Source organism: Athene cunicularia (assembly GCF_003259725.1).
Source record: "Athene cunicularia isolate RWA chromosome 7 unlocalized genomic scaffold, athCun1 chr7_part2, whole genome shotgun sequence".
Taxonomy (NCBI): domain Eukaryota; kingdom Metazoa; phylum Chordata; class Aves; order Strigiformes; family Strigidae; genus Athene; species Athene cunicularia.
The window spans coordinates 952,064-967,329 of record NW_020799108.1 but is presented as its reverse complement, the minus strand read 5'-3'; the positions used below and the strand labels follow the sequence as shown (position 1 = coordinate 967,329).

The 15,266-nt window shown below is 35.1% G+C and overlaps 1 protein-coding gene across 2 annotated transcripts in view; it reads left to right on the top strand.

Moving 5' to 3' along the window:
- The window catches only part of CERKL (ceramide kinase like), a 57,573-nt gene that overhangs the window by 12,580 nt on the left and 29,727 nt on the right, over positions 1-15,266 (top strand). For both annotated transcript variants that reach the window (XM_026853181.1, XM_026853179.1), the window contains exon 2: positions 13,068-13,310. In XM_026853181.1, coding sequence (XP_026708982.1) covers positions 13,112-13,310 — 199 coding nt within the window. In that variant the 5' untranslated portion in view covers positions 13,068-13,111. The remainder of the gene's footprint in view (positions 1-13,067; positions 13,311-15,266) is intronic.

Below are 15,266 nucleotides of genomic sequence, written 5' to 3'. Positions count from 1 at the left end.
CCCCCCCCCCCCCCCCCCCCTTACATTTGTTGAGGAGTTATTTATTTAAAATATGATGGAATCAAGCAGGTGGTGTTTTTGAAATTTAGTCCCTAGGTCTCACTTGTTTTATGGAAACCATTTGTGGAACATACAACCAGAAATTCAGTACTGAACTTCCAATGTAATTTATACATTTATGCTTGTTTGTCTTGCTTAAAGCAGTTACTGCTTTTTACATCTTCAAGTTTAACAGTTTAGCAATATTAGTTTGTAGGCAGGAGCATACAAATAAAATGAACTTAGAGTAAAAAGAAAGCTGTTCTAAAATATGTTTCTCTTTGTTTTATGTTTTTCATGTTTGTTTTCTTTGTCTAATGAATGGAGTAAAGGCTGCCTGAAAAGTTCATAGTGCCTTTGGTATATTAACAATGTGATCTGGAAGGTGCGTGGAAGAGGAAAAATGGCATGGAAAAAACACAGAAAAGCAGAAATTCTGTGTTTGTTTGTGGACTGTTAAAATGAAAGTGGAAGAACGTTTTGAGATTGTCAGTTATGTCCTACAGCACAGCTTCAGAGACGTGGTCATTTTACAGATTTGACAAGGCAACGGGACAGCGAGTCCAAGACTTGATATAATTAAGCATAGTGTAATGTATTGATGTCTTATTTGAAGGCCATCAGCTTGCGATCAAGATGAGGAGCTGCAGATAGTCCATTCCTAACGTGTATGATCATAGGTTTATTATGTGGAAAATGTCATCTGCCACTTAAAAAGTTGATAGGATTATTATGTTAAGGATCATTAGAATGTAAATAGAGTCTAAACCAGGTGTTTTGTATGCTCTATAAACCAACGGTTATTTTAACCACATCTTGAATACTGTGTGCAGTTCTGGTGTTCTCAACAAAGATGATGTGGGTTTGGAGAAGGTTCAGGGGTCACAAGAATTAAAGGAAAGGAATGGCTCCTGGATGAGAGTGATGGACTAGGCTGGCACTTTTTGGTCTGAAAGTGAAGCAGTTGAGGAGAGAGTAGGTGTCAATGTCTTTCTATCTTCCAACATAAGAAATATGGTGCATCTAGTAAGGCTATGAAGAACCAGGCTCCAAACAAAAGGAATAATCATGCCGCAAGTAAGAGAACTGCAAAACTTACTGCTGAAGGATATTGTTAATGCTGAAAGATTTTATGGATTCAACTGGAGATGGAAGGCCTCGTTTGAGTGCTGTTACATGTGTAGAAACTGCAGTCAGTTCAGGATGTCCCAAACAAAACCAGGTGAGGAGTGGAAAAGTATTAGCAGAAAAGAGAGTGCGTGCTTCCTTTATTCCTTCTCTTTTTTTAGCATCTGCTTATGGCTGTGGTTTGACATAAGATGCTAGGACAGATGGACTTTTGCTCTGACTAGGTATTGGTGGTCTTATATACCAGACACTGGTTAAATTATGTTTTATGTAAAAGCACACACATCGCTAGTCTGTAACTCCATCTGTATTTGCACTACTAAGCAAGCTTTCTTGGTAGAATTTGAACTTCAGTTTGCCTAGCCTTCCATTTGTAAGATTCATATAAAGAATGTGTTGTTCTTTGTCTGACAAAATATCAAGAGGTTAATTTTATTAAACATTGTTAAGAATGACAATACAGTAGCAGCAGACTATAGGATTTACAATACAGTAGCAGACTGTCTAGGAAACCTGTATTTCTTAGCCATAAATGCCCTGAAAATGTTGTTGATACATATGTTTATAATTACTATAAAGGTTTTTTTATTTTTATTGTGGAGAAGGGAAGTTAAATTCTAAATACCATAGCTAAACTTGTACAGGGTATGAGGCTGAAACTGTTACAAACCATTCCAGAGGAGTGATTAGTTTCATCAACCTCAAGTTTAGGAAAAAGTGCAGCTTCAATATGCTTAGCTGGTATTTTTCCATAAATCTCTTTCAGAAGGTTTCTGATGTTCACAGGGTAGAAGATGACTCCCAGTGTAAAACATCCATTTGTTATGTCACCATCTTAAAGATGTGTGCCAAGGTATCTATTGTAATTAATTCTTGAACACAAATGAGCATAATTTTCTTGCACTGGTTCAGTTTGAGTCTAAATCAAAGATTACTGTCTGATTTGTAATGTGTGGCTGGGTATGTGTAGAAACTCGAAAATTTAGGTAGAACGGTAACAGTAATACACATAGTGTGCATGTGCCTGTTGGAGAGTCTGAAGATACATCTCTGTTAGTTGCTGTATGGGTGTTTTGAATCTAAATTGCGCTCTGATCCTGCAACCGTATGTGGGATCTTTATGCTGTGGGTAAAATTCTTAAGGTCTGCAAGTAAGATATTTACTTGAATCCTATAGTGGTAATCCCTGTACATATGTGTCTGTTTGGTGTAATGCTAGCATTTAAAAGTTTGGGGGAGTAACAACTCATAGGGATTATGAGAGGTTTGAATTGTATCTTTGTCACCTGACATGCATTTCTCCAACAATGAAAACTCATCTGCAGTTGCTTTTTTGATATGTCAATCAGTGGTCTTTCTGTTTGATTTTGGTGCTTCTTAGTATAGGATTAGGAATAGACTGTGATTAGGAATAGGTATGTAAATATGGTGTGTAGCTACGGTTACCATACTGGAGTTAAGAGGAGTAGATGGGAGATGTCAAGGAATTTGCTGAAAATAGATAGGAGACTGTTTGTCTGAGGCTATTGGTGCACGCAAGGATGCAAAGCATACATCATGGAAAACTGTTGGGTGGGTTTTTTCTTAGTGTTTTTTTGACTGGTGGTTCTGTTTTGAAGCAGTTGATAAGCTTGTCAGAAAATAAGTAGGTTTCTCTATGTAACTTAGTATACTAACGTGGTTCGATGTAAAAGTTATTTCTATGCTGATAATTAATTTTGAATTTCATGGAATTTAGTGCTGAAATTTAATTCACAAATAATTTTGTGGATTCTGCATGTTCTTTAAAATGTATTAACTTATTCTACTTCATGCACTGGTTGTTACATAAATCAAAACCACGATGGTGATCTTTCAATTTTTAAGAATCTCATGAAAATTTCAAATAATGTGTTTAAATGACTTATTACCTTTTATTCTTAAAATTGCTGAACTGTGTAACAACATAAAATATTAAAACAACTCAAAGTGCTGGCTTTACCTGATAATTTTTGATTTTTGAAATAGCATTGTATATAATTTTCTTACAGTCTAATAAGATATTTCCCCAAGTTATTTTTTCTGGAAAACATTTTGTAGAGCTGTTGACACGCTTTATCAGTGTCTTGTGTACGTGGTTTTAAATTTAAATTAGCTTAAAGGTATTTATTATTTACCAATTTTGTTTTATTTCAATGTAAACGTATTGCAGTGTGTATTCAACAGTTCTGCTGCTAAATGAAGTAAGCGTATACTTAGCTTGCTGTGCAGATACATGGGCACAGGTGGACATCTTGGAAGTATGCACCATGCAGTGAAACACATGGCACTACACAACATGGGGCAAAGAGCACGCAGTTTGAATTAGAAGTCATTTTATGGATACCTTGTAAATTTGTGCTTGTTCATATGTGGGCTGTAATTTCTAAAAAGGGTGTACGTGCTTTTATATTGAACTTTCGTGATACACATATCACTCTAATGTAGTTGTCCTTTGTGGAGAGAGGCGGAATTGTATGAGCCTGTTTATGTCAATATTGTAATAATTTATCTTTATAACTGCTTTTGTCTATATTTATAGTAACATTGGCACCCTGTGTACACAAGATACAATCAGCGCTGAAAGGAAACTTGCATCCATCTGGAAGCAATAAACTTTTCTAAAAGACTGCACAGTGTTACTTAATCCTGTGATTTCTTACTGTGAGTGAAATTAAGGTTTGGTTCAGTTGTGTCACATCGTATTGGTATCAAATCTTCTGTGAGAGCTTTGTCATAGTGTTAAGCTACAAACAAAATTTTAAAATTGATCAAGGTTTGAGACTGTAATTTCCTCAGCCCCAGGATTATGCATCACTGCAAATGTAGTCAATTACATATAGCAACAATAATTGTAATACCAGAAAGCTTCTGGAGTATTGCATTTTGTAAGCTTTCTCTTCCTATGAAGGGATAACTTGTATACTGCACAATTAACTAAGTATACCTTAAATTTTGCATAGTGTTCTAAGGAATTTTTAAATCATGTAGTATAAAATATATTTTTAATACGCTGGAGTATTTTCCAAAGTTAGAGAAATATGAACAGTTCCCCTAAGAGGAAAGGAAAAAACCCTTGTCTATTATAAAGAGAATCTAAAAAATTCTGTGAGGATTTTTGTGGCTTTTCCTTTAAGTTTGTTAGAAGTGTAGTGTATATGAACAAACCAGGATTCATTCATCCCTGCAGGCGAAGTGGTGCAGTTTACATCCTATTCCTATGTGGCAACTGAGCTGAAAAGCGTCGGGGTGAGGGAAGGGTTTTATGCTTGTGAGAGGACTCTGGTGGTGCTGTTGCAATCTCTTACCCTTGGGCTAATGTAGAAGGTGCAGATAGAATGATACAAAGGATGTCTGAGTTTATGAGGAAAGCTTGTGAAAAAAACAGACCAAAGATCAACAAGGATAAAGCCAAGCATGTAGCTGTTAATCAACGAGAAGTTCATGGGTGATCTTGTCTAGCAGCTGATAGCTATGCTAAAAGGATGAATTGCTAATATATGTGAATTACCAATAGTTTATGGAAGAATATTGTCCTGTGTTTAGAATGGGATGTATTTATTCTTTTTTTTTTCCTGAAGAAAGTGATTGTTTTAAAGTCTTTTCCAGATAAGACCAAAATTCAGATATTTGAGGCATGTTGAGTTCCCTGAGACACTGATATTTAGCAGTAGGAATGGTTTGTAAATCTATATTTGAGCCAGTAAGAGTCAAAGTTGAACTAATTATTAACCTGTAGTTAATCAAACTCAGTGATGTCATGGGGCTGTAAGAGGCTATTACATTCCCCACTTGCCCTTATTTTCTGAAATGACAGAAGTAATTGCCATGATTATGACATAAATTAGTAGCTACAAAACTGTGTGTGTGTGAGATTTTGTCAAAGGAATGTAAAATTAAGCTTCAATTTCCTCTTGGGGGATTCTTTGGTATCTTTCAGCTCTGCTAGCCCATTGTATTAAATCATGTAAGCCATTAGATTCCAGTCTTCTGTTTTATTTCAGAAATTTCTCTCTTTAAATGAATTCCACTATATGATGGTTGTATTGTTGGTCAGTGTAAGACTAGTCATTTAATCTGATGCTTGTATTTGCAGAGGTTTTACAAAATGCTGGAAATTGTGGGTGTTTGTTACCCTGATGTTACTCTGAAGTTTTTTACGTAACTCCATTCACTTATATGAAAAGTTTCAAGCACCTAATAGAAGGCTTGCTGCTACTTTTCCAGTCATATTATGAAATTAGGCAGTATGTGGGCCATATTCGTAATATAAAACGTAGAGCTTTCTAAAGCAAATTTTTTTTCAGTGGCTTCTTTCTTGGTGTGGTGTTAATGAGAAAATGTAACTATTAAAAAGCAAAGTCTTTGCTGCATGCATCCTCTCAGATGCTCCAGGTTCAGACCCTTGGTGTCTGCCTTGCTTCCTTTCAGCTAGCATTGTTGTTCTGTATAGCATTGTTCCCAGCAGATCTTCTTGTTAGGGGTGTTATTTTTCATTTCGTCATCTCCCTTAAATTCTTTGTTGGAGGATGATGGGGAAACCATTAAGGTGAAGCTTCTTGCCTGGAACAGTGTTAGGCCTTATGCTAAGCTTTAATCGCCCTTTTCCATGGAGGTATTTATTCAAGGAGCTATTGGTCATCTTTTCAAAATGTCAGCTTCCGTATGTTTTTCTGACAAAGTTCTGCTGTTAGCCTGTGGTTAATAAGTAAGGTACTTCACTGTTCTAAAACAGATGGAACAAGATACTAATGAAAATTTGATGATAGATGTCTAATGAGCCTCATTACAAGACGGGCCTTGTCCGTGGCCTGCTGGGCATCACAGAGACCTGGGATGCTGAGTGCAGGTGACACTCCTGAGATCTGGTTGCACTCAGAGGGGAAGTGCCCATGTCTGGCTCCCCTCCAGGGTGAGTCAGCTCCAGCAAAGATGACCTCTGAACTGTACTAAACTCTTCCCTTTTGATATGGGATTAATTGAACAGTTCCCACATTTGCTCTGCCAGTTAATCAACGTAATTTTCAGTTTGATTTTGCCAGAATGAGGCAGTTTGGCAATGGCTATTTTTTTGTCAGAAATTTGCCTATTGCCATCTTTTAAAGGTGTATTGAAACTTAAACAAATTTTAAGTCTTTGAGTATGGGCCAACTCAGGACTTAAAGGATGACATGAAATGTCCCCTGAAGTTGCTCTTCCTGCAGTTGCTGTGATGACATCATACTGGGCACAGCAGCATGTATCTGCAACGACCCTCTTGGTTTAATGAGGATGTTCAGAAGAATGAAGCTTAGTTTTTAAAAGATATGGTGGAGAACAGGCATTGGAATCAGCTGGTCAAGGGGTCTTGGGGGGAAAGAGCCATTTGAAACACGGAGAGAGACAAGAGGGGAGGATGCAAGGTAGGAGATTGTCATTTTAGATGTGTTTACCCTTGCTGTGAATATAGTAAAATTGTCAAGAAATTGACAGTTGAGCTAAGAATGGAATAAATTCACTTTTTGTAGAATGTATTGAAACCTGCACAACACCACTAAAGCCAGTTTTATATTGTTATATTTGTCACATTTTATCTTTTTAAAATATTTGTAAGAATTACTAAACAGAGAAATAAAATAAAGTAATTTCTGTTATCTAATATAAACATTTATCCCATGATCTGGGATTTGCATTGGAAAATTACTGGGTTTTTTTAGTTGTTTTTTTTTTTTTTTTTTTTTTTTTTTTTTTTTTTTTTTTGGCTGGGATTGAGTTGAAAAATTGGAGCCTGAAGTACAGATTTGTTCAAGAATGTTATTTTTTTTTAGTATATCAGTTATAATCTTCATAATAATCTTATTTTTAGAGATAGCTATCTATGATAGTAGTTTAAAATAAGATGACTTCTCTAAGCCAGAACAGTGAATAATGCTTTTTACTGCTGTGTTAGAATATTGTGTAACTCTCTATACAACGAAACTAATTTAATGTGCCATTATAAGTTTGTAAAGTGGAGTTTTATTCTGAGACTTACAATTTTTTAAAATTGGTAACATGTAAATAGAGTTCTAGAAAAAATTAAAAGAAACCATTGTGCCTCTTTCCCAATTCCTGCTGACTCCTGTTGATCTGTGTTTGTGTAATCTTTGGGGAGTTAGGAATTGGAAGTGAAAATGCACAGCAGATTGGCTCAAACCATGTTGACTTCCTGCTGATGAAAGGAGACAATCCCAGTCCTTCCTTCTTCCCTGCTGTGTATTTTCTTACCACTTTGAAGCATCTCTAGTTTTGTAGGACTTGTGTTGGATTGATTATATTAAACAACTTGTCAGAAGACTAAGCCAGAAAAAAAAAAAAACAAAACAAAACAAAAAAACCAAACCAAAACCAGTGGACTGTCTGTGTTACTTCAGGAAGTTGAATTGACTCAGCTTGGTTTTGCCAAGTACAAATATAAGGAAAAGACCTGGACTACAGTCTAGAAGTGAGTGAGGGTAGGTGACTGTATTGGAAGAGAGATTAGCGTCAGTGTATTGCACTGATTTTGCAAAATACATCACTTCACCCTCAGATCCTCTAGAAAAGGAGAATGAAAATGGGTTGTATTCTTGTCAGATGTTTTTAAGCTCGATTTTCTGCCCTGAAGGAATACAGGTGTTGCTGCAATTGAATAGCTGCTATGAAAAGATGAAGTTAGTGGTTGCACCCTGCTTTTACTCTCCAGCTCTGGAGGAATTGAGATACACCTTTTCAGTACTTTGTAGTACTTTCTGAACTCCCTGCTGTTCCTGAGGAGGTCATTACACACAGTGTGTGAAATGTTTTTCTAGACTGGGGCCTTGGTTCTCTTACGCTTCTCTTACAACACCGTTTAAAAGGACTGGAGTAGCATAAGGATAATCTTCAAAGAAAAACCAGCCCTCCCCAACCTGGCCCTTGCTGTAGCACCTTCTCCTCAGCTTACTGTTTGATACTCTTGGCAGAGCAGAAAGTGTGATTTTTGCTTTCTCTGCTTCCCAAAGAGAGTAAAAGGCATAGCATCAAATTTTACCAAAAGTGTTGCATTGTCTTTTTGAAATAAAAAAACCTTGAAAATTCAGATGTTCTGAAAATAGCTTTTCTGTCTTGTGTTTAGAGTCTTTAAATTAATGTTAAATAGCCTGATGACCTATACAGTGATTCTCAGCAGTTCTGACAAGAATGATCATACTTGCTCCTTTATATTTCTCATTGCCAGTCCTTCTTTATCAAAGTTGTAGCTGAAAACTGTAGAGGTTTTATGAATCAGTTATATGCTACTTACTGTGCTTTGCAGACTACCGAAAGGGAAAAATGGACTTAATGAGTTAATAGTTGCTGTTTTATATGCATTAGACATGATCATATAAATTTTAAATATTCCTAAGCCTAAATTTGTAGACATATTGTCAAAACTAATTCTTTATTTACTTTTTGGGTTTATATTAATATAGTTATATTTTATTGTATATCCTGAATGGTTATTTGAAAATAGTGTTCATACAGTGTAGGATGATCTGTAATCAGTTCTATAATAACTGCTGTTGATCACTGTATTTTCTTTGGTTTTTATTTCTGATTATTTCTGTTATGTTACACTGCACTCAGCTATAACAATCAACTATTAATGAAGTAAACTTTCAGAGTGTAATGGGACAGCCTAAAATATATAGGAGATTTATCTATTAAATGGAGTTAAATGAGGCTAGGTGTCTTGCCAAAGGTCATAGGAAGAATTTATGACCAAGGGAGTATAACACATTTTCCTTTGTCTCCAATTCTCGTCCTTTAATTATACAGTCACATTTCATGTGTATTTTCTACTGTTTTCCATGTATTCCAGATATATACTATGGAAATTAAACCCTCAAATACAATTCTAGACATTGGACCCCTATGGTAGGAAACCAGTCCAATAAATGTTTTGTTGTTGAAGTGTTGGTGTTTATATTTTAATAACACATTTCTCTTTACAAACTGTTCTTTTTTATCAGTAGTGCTGTTTTTTTTTTCTTTGAGTAGGTTTTCATCAATTTTGCTGTAAACATGAGAATCTATTTGTTTAAAGCCCATTTCAACACTCTTAAACAATTAAAATTTGCTTTGCTATTTACAATTAAACTGTATTTGAGTGTATTAGTTCCTCACCTTTTGATTTATCTCAGTGTGGTATGTTTAGACGTAATATTTCTGAAATAAGAGATTAGACTGCCATAAATAGGAAAAATGTAGGATAGTCTCATTGCTTCAAATCAGTGAGAGGATAAATAGGGGCATAACACTTCCTATGAATTCATATATCTAGGCAGGCTTTTTTTCCATGCTGTATTTGGGGAAAAAAAAACGTGGACATGTGCAGAAACTGTGAGTACAATTAGCATCAAGCAGATAAATCCAGCTCTAATCCTGTTTACGCTCTACATCAGACAGATGTGCTGAGATTGATTTAGACAAGCCCTTGGCTTATAGTAATTTTTTTTTAAAGTGCCATATATTCTGGTTTTGTTAAATCTTTGTTAAATGTTAAGTGCGGTTAGTTTTACTCTTTCCTAATGCCTGTAACCTAGTTTATACAGGTTCCCTCTCTGCTCTCATGATGACAAGGCATCCTGGTAGAAGAGATTATCTTTATTCCTTGTAATTAAATTGACTTTTTTTTTTTTGAGAAGATACAACAATGGGAAGTTGGTACTGAATTAAATAAATAGCATGATATCTAATAGATGTATACTTAAATCTCTTGCAAGAACAGATGGTACACAATATCTTTCTAAGTAATGTGAGAGGACAGTTAATGTCCTGAAACAGCTAGCAATAACCAATATGATACTAACGAACCAATAGCTTTTTTCAAAGTTTAAAAAAGGGTCTAATCCAATATATATATTTTAGTTTTAAAGTAAACTTGGATGTTACCACATACTAGAAATTTTTTATAAATGTAGTTCATGACTCACGTTTTCTTGATCTGAATTGGTTTATAAAATTTTACTGAATTTGCAATGATCTCATTCTCTGTAAAAATAGAAGATGAAAATTGTAGAACGTGCCTAGGGACTTTTATGCAGATTTCTTTTCAACTTTAGTAAAATTTGGCTTTCCTAATCCCACTAGCTAGTTCAGTATTTCCTCTACAGTTTTAAACTTGAGGATGATGCTTTTGTATGATTCAGTATTCCTACAGTTTATGTGCTTCTCCAAGGTGTATCTGGAAATGTATTCCAGTAAAACAACTACAGTCAAATACTATTTTTGAAAGCGTAGGGCTGCCTAGTAAGAATATATTATTTTAACTTTATCTTAAGTTTTAATGTAAGTCTGAGCAACACAAGAATTTGATAAATGCAGAGTAAGAGGAAGAGGCAAAAGCAAATAAAAATCTGTCTGAAACAGTAGCATGAAAAGACAAGCCTTATCTGGCTTATGACTGAATGTCATTCTATGAAAGATAGTGGGGGAATAAAAAGTATTTTAACAGGCCTTCATTTTACTTCATTTGTGCAGGACAAATAGGCTAATGTTTGTAATTTATTTATGATGCATAAGCATAACGTTAGTTATGCTTATGACATTCTCAGCAAAACTAATAGTTTAGTCCAAAATGAAATTTCTTCTTAAATTTAAAAAGCAAACCCATGTAGCATATTTGCTCTGGGAGAATAAATGCTGCAGCTTGGTTGTTGCTGTACAACAGTTGTTGTTAACATTTCACGTGTCTTTATGTTTACCCATTTTCCTAAAACATTGAGTTTGTGTGCTGGAATTTTGAGTGTTCTGTGTGTCTGACAGCGAGACTTTCTACAAAAAGCTAAGCAAGCCCCCTCAAAAATGCTTGTTTTAAAATTAAAACAAGTCTTAAATAAAGGTATTAAACTATGTAGTTCCAGGTAAGTGATTCACAAGTGTTTCATTTAGGGTGTACAAAGACTATTTACCTCCAAATGTTTTTGAAGAGCAATACATTTGAAAAAAAAAACAAAACAAAAACCAAAAAAACAAGATCTCAGATTTTGTAATGTTAGTATTAAGGTTGCTTGTATGATGTCCACTCATCCCTTGAGCCTATGCAAAGTCAGAGTTCAAATGAAATCAATCCGACAATTTTTATTTTTTTCCCCTCAGTTCCCTGGTTTCATTCAATGTATCTTTAAAAATACTTTCACAGCAATCATTACAGTACTTTACGTTGTGGGGTTTTTTTCTGTTGTTTGGTGAGTTTCTCCCTGTTTATTTACCACATACTCTTGAAAATCTACACTACAGAAAATTTGCCATGTACTATCTCACTGCACACAAACATACACTTGTCACAGTATTCCTGCTAAGCATGGAATGATTTTAGTCCAGTTTTACACCTTAGCTGCTGACATATGAAGAAATTAAGATGGTAAAATGTAAAAAAAGTGGGAAAATATATGGGAAGTATAATAAGGTCATGCTTCTATCTGCAGTAGATTGCTTGGACAGGAAAAAATGGGTTGGTTGAGAATTGTCGGGAGAGGTAATACTGACTTGAGCTTTAGCTGTGTTAGCATTGCTGAGGTGAAGTCTTCCAGGATTATCTGGATAGAAAGATAATCACTGCATAGTCTGGTTCAAGAAATAATGTTGAGAAATTCCAGTGTCAAACTGTTACTAGAATTGATGCAGCCTTCTTTTTTCTGCTTAGAAAAAGTATGCCTTTCTGAAGCCCTCAGCTCCCGTGGTGTAATGAAGTAGGTGATACTTGATTTTGCAGTCTCACCTGCAGTGCTGTCCATCTTTCCCAGGAAGACAGTTAAAACAGACTTTAGCATCTTCTCCCTGGCACTTCAGTACAGAGTGCAGCAAATATTCATCAAACAGAATCTGTTAGGGCTTTTGCTATTGAGAAACCACTTGACTGAGCTGTTGCTAGATTTGGAAAAGATTTCTGCTTTCTAGGTTTTCTTGCCTTGGGCTGTAAAGTGACCTTTATGCATCTAGTGTATTGGATCTGCTATAATTACAAAGAAAGCAGGGAAACTTTTATTTTGCTGTCCAGAATATCCGACACCTACAGGAACTGTGACATTTTTCCTTCAGTCTACGTATTTGACTTTGTTTTTGAGAAATCAGGTGTTTTACAGCTCAAGAGAGCATTAAAAGAACAACCATGTACTACAGTGGTTTAGTCGATACATCTCCAAAAGGCTTTTGGAACTGCTGCCACTGAAGTGATAGTGTCAGCAGCCACAGGCTCCATGTGTGTAACAGCCCCGAGATAAGAAAACCTTCCCTTAGTGTTCCAGCCCCTGAGGTGAGGGTCTGGAACTGTCTCAAGTATGTTGGAAACTGGTTTTCTTTTACTTGTCTTCTAAAGTAAATTCATAACTCAAAAATTAAAGATAAGATGGGTGTCATGCTTTTGGTTTAATTTTCTATTTTTGCTTAACTATTTTCTCTAGTTTAAACTCAAAAGTCTCTAGTCTAAACTCAAAAGGCAGCAATTGTATCAAATGAAAAAATACATTGAGCATGGTCAGCTTGGGTCATAGCATACTTTCTGATCTATGATTGCTGTGATTTAGGGTAATACAATGAAGAATTTGCTTTTTGATTGCAAATCCAATTAAAAAAATAGTGGTTCAGTGTTCCTAGAGCCTGTTTTTTTTTTTTTTTTTTTTTTTTAATATCAGTAAATGGATTCAATAACTTCTTTGAAGTCATGTTATTGGTATAGCTGGATACATAACATTTAAATAAGTTTGTAAAATATAAGACAGTGATGGAGGCAAATCATATGCAATAAGTTTCAATATAGGCATAAGCAGATGCAACAAGTGAAGCTAGAAATGAAGCCATAACAATATTTTTTTAATATATTACTCCTAATCATATTGATTTTATTTTTTTTTTCCCTACAGGTGATTCCAGTGTAGTTTCACAGGCTCAAGAGGAGACTATTGAAATGAAAGATGTATTTTCAGTAAAACTGAAACGTCGGCGTTTTGTAGGGCAGAAAAAAGGTGGTACTTTATTGGGTATCACAGTTTTTAAATGCTTGCATAAAGAAGAGAATAAACTAACGGACTATGCTGTCCATTTAAATAACTTAAGTGAAGATCATTGTCATTTATGGTTTAGACATCTAAAGGAAATTTTGAATGGTAAGCATTTAATTGGGGTTGATATTATTATTTCAGACTTGTTTCTATTGGCAATATATAAGGCTGAGTGAAGCTTAGAAAAATATTTTTCCCGTGGAAATTAAGACACACAAATATGAATATTATTGCTGGAAAATGCTTACTACTGAAGTTTTACATGGCGAAGTGTAAAAATTTGGGAAAGTGACAATAATTGCAAAAGTTAAACAAGTTAATGTTATTTTTTTGGAAGTGTTTTGGAAGGTGCTGAAGATAAATAGCTTACTGTATTCTGACTGAAGAGTCTTCTGGGAAATTTGTTTCTTAAAGAAACAAAATACTTGGTTGATGTTTTTCACTTGGAATTGCAGCACATCTGATGGGGCTACAGTTGTTGCTGTTCTGGGAACTCGTCAGGGACTTCCTGTCTGTTTAGGAGCTCCCACTTGAGACCTGCAAATTCTTTAATGAGAGAGGTTTTCCTCTTCATACGCTCACAGGTGCAAGTGCTCTTACGGTTCTGTAGGACTCCTATTGTATAATTTGATACAAAATGTACTGACACTAGCTAGTTAGTGATGAGAGGCAATTCTTTATTTTAAAAATGGCTGTCTTTGTTTGCCTGGGCTAATGCCAGTTTCAGGATGCTTTGTTTAACCCATGACAGCTGCATTTTTTTTCATAGAAGCTGTATCAAATTTAAAAAAAAAAAGTATGCACCTTTTAGGGGGAAAAAAAAACAACCCACAACAAATCAAAGCCTTTCGCTGTAATTTAATACTATCAATATTGGAAAGACACAGAACGTAGCACACTTTGATTTTAAAAAAACAAAACACCACCAATCCCCCCCACCCCCACCCAAACTCTCTGATTTAGCTCCAATATGTGTCTCTGTTTACTGAGTATAGTAAACGAGTTTGTTTATTATGGAAGAAAAACAATCCATCTTGTAAGAGACCATTAAAACTCCATCTGAATTGTTAATTCTGAGCCAGATTACAGAACTCAAATTTTACACATCTGTAGTGTTTGTAACACTTTCAATAGCGATTTATAGTGTACTTCTAGTGAAGTGACTTTGTCAAAAGTAGATATTAGAGAAAGTAAAATAATGTCTTATTAACAGTACATTCTTACATTGCTTGCTTTCAATTTGATTTGAATTTTTGAAATAAAAATGTTTATTAAAAAGTGCCTTCCCTTGTCCCTTTTTGGAAGACTGTATCATGAAATATCTAAATCTGTAGAAATGCCAGGATTCTTGCAGATCTCCAGCTACCCATAAAGGCAAGGACATTTGCATAAGGAGCAAATGTCTGTTTTGTTCCCAGATTACCCTCCATCCATCAGGAGCAGTGATACCATATGTTCACAGAAAAAAAGCTGCAGTATCTCTTGCTCAGGTTGCCTTGACTTCGAGGTGCAGTCTCTGTTTTATGGCTTTGTAATTGGAAGCCACCTAAAAAAAAAAATAAAAAAAATTTTGTGCAATGTTGCTGTTTCTAGTTCTTCCTTCAGCTTCAGTCTTTCTCCAGAAGCTCAAACCTTACACAGATTTTTCTTGATCTCTAATCAGTACATTTTCCTCCTTTCCTTCTACTTCAGGAAAAATCAGCACTCAGAGGGGAAAAAAATAACCAAACACAACCCCCAAAATATAATTTACTAATGTGTATATTGGTTTAAATCCTGTAATTACAATAAAACTAGTTTTCACACTGTTACGTTTTGAAGTCTGAGTAGATATACAAAGTCTTTCCATCCAGAAAATCTGTTGATTCCTCAGTAACTGAAATTTCAAAAGGCACACTGAGATCTCTCTGCTTGAAACAGTGATGAATTTTCATAGTTTTTGCCCAGCTTGTTTTTATAATAGTGGTGGTGACATCTTTTTTAATGAACTCAAAATGGCTCCTTTTTGGTTTCCTTAGAAACTGCAGGATAAAGTTAAAATTTCATCCTTCTAAAATAGTC